This window comes from Protopterus annectens, chromosome 17.part0 (genome assembly GCF_019279795.1).
Source record: "Protopterus annectens isolate FY-2018-M chromosome 17.part0, PAN1.0, whole genome shotgun sequence".
NCBI lineage: Eukaryota > Metazoa > Chordata > Ceratodontiformes > Protopteridae > Protopterus > Protopterus annectens.
In genome coordinates, this window is record NC_056751.1 from 38210699 (window position 1) to 38223264 (window position 12566).

The following is a 12566-nucleotide window of genomic DNA, read 5'->3' on the forward strand; positions in this document are numbered from 1 at the left end:
AAAACTCGATCTGAGGTAATTTGAGGATGGTAAGGGAAATATGGGTAGGGGAGGAGTCACAACCTTGGATCCAAAGGTTTGGAGGTGCCAAGTCTGGATCTGAGCTGGATCAGAGTCTCATTCGTTGAATCAGATGAAAATGGACTACAACGGATCTGAAGATTTGCAAATGACACAGTTACTGACCAAATGAGTAACCCTCAGGCGCAAAACACACAGGCCATGAGGATCCTGGCCACACATTCTTTGCACTTTTTGAACCCTTGCTTAAGTTCAATATCCATTTAGTCTACACACAAGTAAAAAAATAACAAGAATTCTTCATAACATCACCAAAACAATGTACCCTAACATCCAAGCAATTGTTAACCTTACCAGAAGGAGAGAATGTGTTTTAATTACTTATAAACTACTGGCAAGCTTGAAGAAGATGATCCTTGCCGAAATATCGGTCACTAAGCAGAAATCAAAGGGAAAAAAAAGTTAAGAACAGATTAGTACCGACTAGGGATGGGGAGAGTATGAGTGAAGACATGAACAGAAAAGGGAAAAAGAAGTCAGAAAACCACTACCGAAGCTCAAACACTATCCCAGTACTGTTAATATAATTGCTAACAACCAAAAAATTAACAGAATCACTTATCTGAATGTATAAAGTAGAAACTTGCCCTCTAATGACTTTTGCTGTTTGAACACAATGTTGTGGCTTCAATACAGGCAATAAGACCTGGAAGGTGCAGGGTTAGGGGAGGAGCTTGAGCTTATGAGTTTTTTTTTGCCAGTCTAGTGGTTACCAGTGTGCAACTAGAACCAGAGAAATCATTTCCATACATCATAAATTATGAAACTAAATAACTCAGGAAAGCTACATCTATTTTAATGTAATATATGAAGTTTTTAAATATTAACAAAATACTTTAGGGCTAATTTGAATCTGTAAAGGTAAAGGAATTTCCCAGAAAACAATAATGATGTTTTAGGTTAATTTTTTCTGTAGACTTACCTAGAACAGTCCCTATCTTGTTTGTCAAGACAGAATCGGTCTGATCAAGCCAACCACCACCACAGAGTCCTTCCTTAAATTTGAGAAGGATTGACTGGTTGCTGAGCAAGACCACAAGGATTCTCATAGCAGCAGTGACTGTTGTGGAGTGCAGATGCTCTTCCATGAACATCATTATCCAATCAAAACCTAAAATTTTTATCAGCTCTTCACATGCTCTGTAACAAAAGGGAAAGAAAGAAAAATTAATAAATACTTAAAAGAGCCATAAATATGAAACACAAGTTTTCAGCACCTCCTTCCTCTTAAGCCATTTAGGAAAAAAATTCCATTAACTTTGGCAAGTCAAAGTATGAACAATTTCAAGATGCATACATTCTAATCAATTTTAAACAAAGGGCCGAAGTGCTAATTAAAAACAGAATTACATAACGTTTCCTCATACCATACACTGGGCCTTAAATTTGTGCAGCACTGACAAACAAGTTCAATAAGTTATACTACTGTCAGCACTCTGTTACTACTACAAAGAAGAAAACACCACTACCACACAAATGATAGACAGAGAAGCAGAAAAAATGTGTTCTGATGTTTTGCAATAACTAATATCCACACAAAATGTACAGCTTTATGAGGTAATCACCATGAAGAATAGCTGTGAAATACACCTACCAGAACAGCAGGTCTTCAAGGAGAGTTCACAGTACCAGTAAACCATAACATATGGATTTACCCATCTTCTATTTCCCCCTTTTGCCAGGCTGGACTTCCAAAGCAGTCTCTTACACTGCAAAGGCTCATACTGGTCTTGGGCCTGCAATGGTATTGATGCAGGTGTCATGACACTACAATATAAAATCACAGCTGTTCCTCCATAAAAGTTGGCTCTGGAGTGCATTCTCATCATTCTTTGTTACACCTGAAATCCCCAAATTGAAAGTATGCTTGTGGTTAACACCCTCTCCTGTACCAGACAGTGCAAAACACCATCTATAATACTAAAAAATAAATTCAGACCTGCTATTATAATGTGACACAAAATTCCCATATTAGGGACACAGGGAGGGAAGCTATACAGTCTGCCTTGAAGATTTACTATTAATGAGAAGTATGCTACAAAAATGTTTTATATAAGCAATGTCACTAAAACAGTAAATCAAAGCCTTTAAATAGCCTCCCTCCCAAACAGTACTCTGGACTGGGCTACCAAACAGTACTTAGTTAACCCTGGACTGGACAGCTGCAGTATCTCCTGCAGCACAGGTATGCCACAGCCTTCTAGGGCTCCAAATTGGTTTTCTGTGTTATGTTTGATGAAGGTGTGGGCATGGTACAGCTTTTACAGTATCTTGTGCAGAAACATTTAAAAAAATTATTGCAGAAGAACAATGTCCAGACTCAAGTTGATTAAATAAAAGTTATATACTTACCATAATGATAGATCCTTGTTATTCTTCTCCATCCATCTCAAAGGATGGGTTATCCACTCTTACGGTAGATCTGAGTCAGTAAACTTATCACTCAGGTGCTTCTCAAGCACTCAAGCATCTCATCTACCATAACGCTATGCAGTCTTACATCTTCTTCAGACTGAGTTTGCTCTATACAGAACACCAAAGTACAGACCAAAAGGAGGTGGGGTAAAAGGCCTTCAGGCTTAGGTTTACCAGGTATCTCCATAAACAAAAGTGACAAATCTGACAAGGAGATGGTGGGTGGGACACTGAAATGGCTGGAGAGGGACAATAAGGATTTATCTTTAAGGTAAGTACATAACTTTCTTGTTCCTTCTGCTTGCTTTGATGGATGGGACAGAATCTCTAGTTACTTTCCTCCTGGGTGCCATTACGGCAAGACACAAAAACAGTTGTGCATCTTGATACAATGGCATGTTTATAGTGCTTAATAAATTTCTGCATTACTGACAAAGTTGCTGCAGCACAGATGTCATCCATGGTAAAATACTTGAAATAAGCCATACAAGTTGAAACTGACTATGTGGAATGAACTTTAGATTTCAATGGAAATGCAATGCCTTTGGAAGAGTACAGGTTACGCAAACACAGGGGGTTCTAAAATGATTTTGCAGACTTTGATTCCTTTTCTAAAACCAAAGTAGGAGGCAAAACAGTTGATCATTTTAACTTATGAATTTTGTTCTATGGAGAAAGAATTTCAAGTGATTATGCACATCCAGGGTGTGAAGCTGGTACTCTCTTTTGTTAAAATGATCTGGGAAGAAAACAGACAGATTAATAGATTGGTTCAAGGTGATCTCCAAGGGTACTTTGGGGATAAAATAAGTTTTTGTCCTGAGGGAAACTGTGTTTATGGAAAATAAAGTATGGTTGTTTCATGGTAAAGCATGGAACTCGTACCCTTCTTGCTGAGATAACTGCAGCCAAAAATAAAGTCTTCCAGAAGATGTACTATAAAGAAAATGAAGCAGCAGCCTCAAAATGGGGATTTAGTGAGAAACTGAAGTTCTAATGTAAGAACTCATGGTCAGTAGAGTCGATGGATGTCTCAGGAGAAAGGCGCCAATTAAAAAGACCTTACATATCTAAAGTGTGGTTGTTTTATATCTTAAGTGAGGCTACAAAACTTGAGTCTAAACCTGGATGGAAGCCAAAATGGCAGCTAGATGGACTTTGATCGTGGACTAACTTGCACCGGTGTCAAAAAAGCCTGGCAAAAATTGCAAAATAGAAGGAAATAGTGGTTAGAATGGATTCAATCCTTAATCAACAAACAAAAGGGGAAACTTTTCCATTTGCTTTTATACAACATCCTAGTAGACTGTTTTTGAGAAGCAAGTAAAGTCTAAAGTACTCTGGAAGGTAAAACAGAGTTACTGGTCATCAATGGGACTGAAGGAACTGATGCAGTTAGCTTGAGGGAGACAATGTCCAGATGAGACAGGTGTCATGCAGGTGGTAGCGGATTTAGAGAAACTGTGGAAAATGGATAAAACAAAGATTTTAAAAGAGGAGTAATGGCTGAGGACTTAGACACTCCTATTTCCAACAGAGCATAGTACCTTTTCTGGATATCAGACAACTGAGATCTCTCCCACTAAAATGTTGCATCATCTTAACAATAGTGTCTTTGAGAAGCATGAAAGCACGGTGCTAAAGAAAAAAATAGGAGAGCATCTGGATAATGCATGAGTTTAGAAAGATTGCTATTACTAAAACTATTTTTATAACAACTCCAGAGCACAACAACTTTTAGCGCAACTTAGGCAGCAGAAAGTAAAAGGTTGTTGCCAAACTTAGGGAGCCTACAAGAAGAAGAATAGAGAGCTCCTGCAGAGTTTTTTTTTCTCCCAAGCACCTTTATTGAATTATCACTTGTGACACAGGCAAATTTACATGACGTCAGACTACAGGTGATGGCAGCCGACGCAAAAAAAAAAAATAGACTCTTGGCATTTGGGCAGGCTGAGGGCTACCACAGCAGGGATAACCCACAGGTGATAACTGCAACAGTGAAACACGAAGAACATCAAACATTATACTTCACATGTACTGCTATATATTATATAACCTAAGCAACATTACATACATTCTTCAATTCCTACCTTTTTTTTTAAACAAGAAACATCTTTATTAAACCATCACTTACTACATACAGAATCATACACTTACATACATGAAAACAAACCACTGTAGAGGTTTTCCAGATATTTTGGAAATTTTATGAAAATTTGTATAAATCAAAGAAATGCGGAAATCAAGAAATAGCACATAGGGAAATATTTATGGAAGACTTAATCATGCCAAGGTTACAGGCTGATGAGGCTCAACAATTAACATTTAAGATAGGAGGGGATAAGATAAATGGTGATGTTTAATCAGCCTTTAGGAAAGTCTCCAGAAACAGTTGTTATTCCTGTGTAACTTTGGAAATTAGGAGGGAAGAAAGTGATAAACATCTGGAAGATTTTGTTTAGCAGTATTTTAAACTGAGTGGAAGCATCAATACCTTGGAAGAAAGCTGTGGTGGCTGTTATACCTAAAGACAGTAAAGATCCATCAGACCCAGCTTTGTACAGACCCATTTCAATTTTAAACCATGATTATAAAGTGCTTATGTCTACATTAGCTAAAAGAAAGGCAAAGGTGTTGCCAACACTGACAGATATGGATCAATGTGGTTTTGTGGAGGGAAGACAAACATCTGACAACATTAACAGAACAATGATGATACACAGAGGGAGTCAGAAAAAATACTGTTGCTGTTGGCAGGTCTTGATGCAGTGAAAGCATTTGACAGAGTAAGCTGGGATTTTATGGGTAGGGCAATGGAAGCATTTGCATTCCCTGATACAATAACAAGGTTAATTATGAGGATATATGAGGGATCAGAGGCAAGAATTAAAGTGGGAGGGTTCCTTTCTGACAAATTGTGCCTGAACAGAGGAACTCCACTTTCCCCTTTATTTCCTTTATATTTACAGCCACTGGCAAAGAAAATAAAGGACTCAGAAATGCAAAGGTAAAATTTGTATGGTATGTATTTATTTTAGCTTGTTTACTGGGGTAGTACACTGATCACTATAGACCATTTGCAGGCACAGCCTGGGTGAAGGGATTTAAAAAAAAAAAAAAAAAAAAGGACAAATTCACAAAGGTAATTACAGAAGGTAGATAACTCCATAGACAACTGACACAATATATAAATAATAGCAGAGCATAAAATCAAATGTGAATTAATTTTAGTAATAAATATGAGAGGGAAGCAGAAAATGAGGACAGAGGGTCAAAGTAGAAGTGATGCATGTAAGGAAGGAGTCAGGTTATGTGTCCGGTGGAAAAGCACTTGCAATCAGATTTCTGATGAAGGTGTCTTTTGAGTTCAGCTCTGAAAGTGGGGAAAGAGGAGACTTCTTTAAGGTGAAGGGGAGGGATTGCCAGAGTTTGGGTGCAAAAATGGAGAAAGAATGGTTGGCATAATGCAGTTAGGTTTGGAGTGTCTGCAATGACAGAGTTAATTGGGAGAGATTGTGGGGGTTGTAAGGGGTGGTTTTATTACAGAGCTTGGCTGCAAGAGCTGGAAAGGCACCTTGTTGAAGTAGTTTGAAAACAGGCGACCCTAGGAGTAGCTCAACTCTGTAGGAGATTAGTAGCCATTTGGGCTTAGAGAGGGTTATGCAGTGGTGTTCACGAGGGGAGGAACTGAAAATGACTTGGCAAATTTTGTTTTCAATGAACTATAGAGTGAATTAATCTTTTAGAGGCTGTGGCTATGATGGGAAGCCAGTACCCAAGTTGAGCAGGAAGACTCTCTTGCATTCTGCAGCTCTAGCTAATCTGGAGAGAAAGGGAGAGGTTTTCTAAGGCCAGAATAAAAGAGAACTGATCTTCTTTGTGTGTTCAGTCTGGCTTTGGAAGTTAAGTGGCTGGTCTAGCCATAAACCTAAGTATTTAAAGGATGTGGTTGCTTCTACTGGGCAACCGTTAAGATCTGCAATGTTGAGATTTTTAGGAGTCTTCTTCAGCTTTTCTGAGGTTCCAAATATCACACACTTTATTTTAGAGGGATTTATGAGTTGATTATGGTTGTTTAGCCAAGAATTAAAGGATTGGAAGTCAGACTGAAAGAATAGCTGAATGCGAGGGAATGAATCATAGAATAACCATGTCATGTGTATAAAGAGTAATGCAAAGGTTAGGGATATCCTAAGCACCTTATAGCTGGCTAGAATTTTCTATAGCTAATTCTCATATGATCTCTCACACTCTGTCAATACTGTAAATAGCTTTTGACTTTAACTGTGTGAATTTGTTAAAATGTATCTGCACAATATTTTTCCACTATGGGCAATATTGCTCATGCTTTGTATTATTTGATATGTATTTGTATTTGTACTTTTAATGGACTGCTATCTTTACTGTAATCTGTTTCATGTAGCTTTTCTCCCTGGGCCTCCACTAAAAACAGGCTCTCTGGACCTAGTGGACTTCCCCAGTAATCAAACTGGAAATAAATAAATAATAAAAATCAGACTGCAGTTTGTTAATAAAGACTGAAAACAACAGTGGGGAGTGTATGGATCCCTGGGGCACAAATCTAGTAAAGGGTGCTGGAGGTGATAGGGATGGGCCTATTTTGAATTTGAAATACCTATTTGTTAAAAAAAAGTCAGTCCCAGGTAACAGTGTTGGGGCTAACCTTGACTTCTTGGAGGGAGTGAAGGAGCAGGACATGGGCAATTAGATCAAAAGCTTTGGTAAGGTCAATGGAGAGAGCTCCTGAAACATTTCCTTCATCCATGTTGAGAAGGATCTCATCCGTAAGTGACTATAGTGCTGTCATTGTGCTTCATCCAGCCCAGACTCCATGCTATTTAAGATTGAGGAGGTGATATTGTTGGATGCGAGTGGACAATTTGCTGTAGATTAGTTTTCCAAGAATTTTTCCAAGGAAAGGGAGGATGAGGATACAGCAGCAATGGGAGCTATTTACTGGCTGAGGCTGTCTGGGAAAGGTTTAACTAGAACAATTTTCCACATGCCTGGCATTGTATTTTGAATTAAGCAAAGGTTATAAATATGTAGAAGAGGCGTGGTGACGAAGTCTTTGCAAAGTGATATAAACCAAGGCAGTAAGTTGTCTGCACCAAGGGGAGCATCCAAGGGTATGTTTTCTAGAAAGGGAACAAGTTCTTTGTAAGCAATTTTCTTAAAACAGAAGGGGGGATAAAAGGAGGGAGCTAGGAGAGTTAGGGAAGAGGCAGATATTGTAGTACAAGGGAAGTGGCTGAATTCTTTGAGAAAGTCAGAGGTTGAGAGTTATCCTTGACAGGTCTGGATGGTGACAGGAAAGGAGGTGGGATAAGTGGATTTATAGTTCGTGAGATGATTTACTTTCTGCCAAAAATGTTTGGGTTTGCCTAGAAAAGCACATTGCTCGATTTTGTGCCCATGTATGGCTTTCTTAGTTAGGTTATGCAGAGAGGTAAAGGCAGTACGATTTTCTGGAGAGGAATTTTGTCTTCATGAAAACTAAGCATTGTTCCCAAGTATGAGCAGAGTTTTCAGATCAGTGGTTAGCAAGGGGATCTGTTGCATTTGAAAAGGCGCTATGTGAGAGGGAAGAATTTGTCTTGAAGTTGAAGGTGGTTGTGTGTCAGTGCTGTTGCAGCCAAATTGGGGATCAGTAAATAGGTAATGGAAGACCAGCTGAAAGTAGCTAGGTGTTTTCTGAGGCTGTCTATATTGATGGTGGACCTGGGTCTGAAGGGAACTAATTTGAGGGGCAGTTTTGGTGACTGATGGATAACGTGGAAAGTTACTGAGCAGTGGCTGCTGAATGAGGGTGGAGGAGCAGACATATGGATATAATGGTAGGGTTGTTAGTGATTAGCAGATCCAAGAGGGAGTGGTTGTTAGTTTGGAGATTTGGACAAATGCAATCGTTAACTGTATAAGGTTGATACTGGCTAGGAATTCAGCAATGTCATTGGTCAGGGAATCCAGGCAGTTTAGGTTAAAATCACATGGAACGACAATATTTTGATAGTTTCAGACAGCTGAGATGATAGTAAGGATAAGGGATTTAAATTTGCTAAGAGAGGCTAGAGGAGGAACGTAGGTGACTGCTATTAGAAGGAGACTTATTCCAGGAGAGAAGTTTTAGAAGGATCCACTTGGGTTCAGTACCTGAGAAGACATTTGCTTGTGTAATAGTAGTTCGTTAAAGGTTGTTTTATAAAGAATGAAAGTGCCACCACCTTGTCTACTGCCAGGTCTGGTGTCTTGGAGGCAGATGCTGAAAATTACGATTGTTTTGTTTGAGCCCTGTTTTAGTGACAGCTGTGATGTCAGATGAGTGGGCTGTAAGGAAGAAGTTTGTCTGATCAAGTTTATAGGAGATGGTTTTGGCATTAATTAATGGACAGAGGAGGGTGTCAGTTTTGGGAAAGGTTATGAGGGTTATGTTGTAGGAGGGACCTAAACTGGATTCAATGTTGGATCTAAAGATGAATATCAGCAAGATAGGGGGTGAACTTATAGAGGTGGTTAAGAAGTTTGAGGTGGAACTGCTGGGGTTTGGTAGGTTTGGAGGAGATGAGGTAAAGGGATGGTGAAGCTGGAGTTATGCGAGAGTGGTAAGTGGTGAATGGAGGGTATAAATGGGTGAGGTAGGTCTTGGGGTTCAAGTAAATGACTGTGGGGCTATGTGGTATTCTAGAAAAGAGTAGTTTAAGAGTTGGGAGAAGCGATGGGGTTACTGATGGGGTTGTGCAGTGTACTACTGGAGGAAGGAGGAAGATGGTGAGGTGGAGATGTATTATGGAGGGTTGAGTAGTAAAGGAGTTCTGACAGTAAGAGGTAGGAGTCTGTCAGGATGGGAGAGGACCAGTACATGTATATGGGAAGGTGAAGGGGTTGAGAAAGATAAGTGTTTCTTGGTGGAATTATGTGTGGGTGGTGATAAAACGGTTCCACTTGAAACCGTCGAATTACCACATCATCGAACCTTAAAACATCGAGACCAGAACGTCGCAAACTGAGATCATCAAAAAGTGACATTGAGATGCATAACATCGAATATGTTTTGATACCTGGGATTCTTGTATTTAGGCATGTTTGCGCACTTAACATGTAGGGAACGTGTTTTCGATGTTACGCGTCTCGATGATGTTGGTTTTCGATGATCTCAGTTAGCGACATTCTGGTCTCAATGTTTTAAGGTTCAGTGATGTGGTAATTAGATGGTTTCAAGTGGAACCGATAAAATGCATGGAAGCTCAGGGTAGGAAAATATCACAATGAGGTGGTTGAGGAAGCAGGCTGTAGGTTTAGTGAAACTGTCTCTTCCATTAACACATGGACAGAAGTGGGAGAGAGGAGGGTGAAGACAGCGATGTATAAACTGAAGAGCACTTGGGGTGTTTGGGGAACTGGGGAAGTTAAGTGGGATACACCTCCTCCCAGCTGGAATCAAACAATGAAGGCGTGCAAGGTGAATGCAAGAGATATACAGGCCACAATGTCCAAGCACAGCAGTGCTCAGACAAAACTAAATAAATAAGGGTAGAAAAGGGAAGGGGACAATGCCTCTAATTTCTAAAGCTATGGATGTACACCTTTAAGATTAGAAACAAGTGTTTAAGGTGAACTTCAAATTAAACAAGGTAATGAGACGGACTCCCCTTGCAGGCACTTGAGTAAATGCAGCCTGTTTCTCTCAGTACTGAGGGTGAGCTATTAAAATGCACCAATAAAAATATACAACACGTTTGTTGCATAAGTGTGCACACCCTTAAAATAATACTTTGTGTGCACACCCTGAAACTAATACTTTGCTGAAGCAACTTTTGATTTAATTACAGCAAGCAGTCTTCTTGAATATACAGCTGCCATCAATCAAAGAAACTCTGATTAACCCCAAATAAACTTCAGCTGTCCTAGTAGGATTTTCCTGACATTTACTCAGTTGCCTATTACAGCAAAAGCCATGGTTCACACACAGCTCACAAAGCATCAAAGGTATCTCACTGTTGAAAGGTTATCAGTCAGGGGAAGGGTACAAAAAATGTCCATGGCATTGGATATACCATGGAACACAGTGAAAACAGTCATCGAAAAGTGGAGAAAATATGGGACAACAGTGGCATTGCAAAGAACTGGACGTCTCTCCATAATTGATGAAAAGACACGACAAAAACTGGTCAGGGAGGCTGGCAAGAGACATACAGCAACACTGAAGGAGCTGAAGAAATTTCTGGCAAGTACTGGTTGTGTACTACATGTGACAACAATCTCCAGTATTCTCCATATGTCTGGACTATGGAGTAGGGTTGCAAGACAGAGGCCTTTTCTTACACAGAAAAACATCCAGGCCCGGATAAAATTTGCAAAACAATACATCAAGTCGCACAAAAGCATGTGGGAAATGTGTCATGGTCTGATGAGACCAAGGTTGAACTTTTTGGCCACAATTCCAAAAGGTACGTTTGGCGCAAAAACAACACTTTGCATCACCAAACGAACACCATCCCCACGGTGAACAAAGGTGGTGGCAGTATCATGCTTTGGTGTTGCTTTTCTTCAGATGGAACTGGGACTTTAGTGAAGGTGGAGGGAATTATGAACAGTTCCAAATACCAGTCACTTTTGGCCCAAAACCTTCAGGTGTCTGCTAGAAAGCTGAAAATGAAGAAAAATGTCACCTTTCAAGACAACAATGACCCCAAGCATACATCCAAATCAACAAAGAATGGCTTCACCAGAAAAAAAAATAATGTTTTGGAATGGTCCAGCCAAAGCCCAGAACTAAATCCAATAGAAAATCTGTGGGGTGACTTGAAGAGGGCTGTGCACAAGAGATGCCCTCGCAATATCTCAGATTTGGAGCACTTTTGCAAGGAAGAGTGGGCAAATATTGTCAAGTCAAGATGTGCCATACTGATAACTTCCACCCAAGAAGACTGAATGTTATAATTAAATCAAAAGGTGCTTCAACAAAGTATTGTACGTTTTTTATTTTTTATATTTTTTCCTCTAACAGATTTGTTTGCTTTTCAGTTGAATTTTACAGGTTATATGTCACATAAAAGGAGGGAAAAGCTTTGAAATTATTTATTTTGGTCTAATTTTTTTATATCACAAAAACCTGGCATTTTAACAGGGGTGTGTACACATTTTATATCCACTATATGGTTTTCAAGTATGCAACAAAGTCCATAAGGTTTAAGGATCTTTCCTTGGAAGTTTTTGGATATTTCTGTACTGCAAACAGTCTTCAAAGAATTTTTCCTCAGGCAGGTAGCAAACGTTGGAGTTGTAATGGGGAAGAAAGGGATAATTGGAAATGTGCTTTTGGGATTGTAATGGGCTGGCAGATTTTACAAATTCTCTACATAATGCTCTGTCAAAAATATTGGGTAGCAAATGACTATAACAAAGGATTTGACTTTTTGGCCTGAGACACAGGATCTGAACTACCTAGACATAAGCAAAGCCTTATCAAGTTTAACTATTTTGGCCACCAAAAAGCAATTACTAGAAAATGGAAATCAAAGTCTAAACCAACCGCATTTCAAGTATTGATTATTATACAACAAACAGAAGTACTGGAAGAAGGATCTTTAGAAACTGGAAGGAGCAAATTACATAGAAATAAATGGAAGCTGTGGGTACAATACATGCAGAATAATGTTTAAGAGGAGGTGGAATGAAGTTTAAGGGAAGGCAGTAATTTATGTAACACTGGACTGATGTATAATGTATGTAAATGGAAAAAAATGGTAAAATGGCTTGTTTTCTTTTCTGTTAATGTATGTTTACTTACATCTTAAATGGTAATTCAAGAAAGGTGTTAAAAAAAATCTTCATCATCTGAAGCATAGGTCAGAGGAGAATGAATTTTGAAAGAATAAGTTAAGGCACAAGTTCCATAACAGATCCCCTACACAACGCTGACATTCCAGAATGCCGACAACCATATGGTCGACACCATATGATCGACACTCGGAATGCTGACATTGGAAGTCCACAAAAAAGGAAAATAATATTTCCTTTAAACAAACCCCATGTAATGATGCCCCTCA

General features: G+C 39.2%; 1 protein-coding gene across 1 annotated transcript in view; it reads right to left on the reverse strand.

The window, feature by feature from the left end:
* Positions 1–12566, reverse strand: part of WDFY3 (WD repeat and FYVE domain containing 3) — a 5086165-nt gene that overhangs the window by 1783176 nt on the left and 3290423 nt on the right. Inside the window, exon 30 of the mRNA XM_044059488.1 lies at positions 1004–1221. Coding sequence (XP_043915423.1) covers positions 1004–1221 — 218 coding nt within the window. The remainder of the gene's footprint in view (positions 1–1003; positions 1222–12566) is intronic.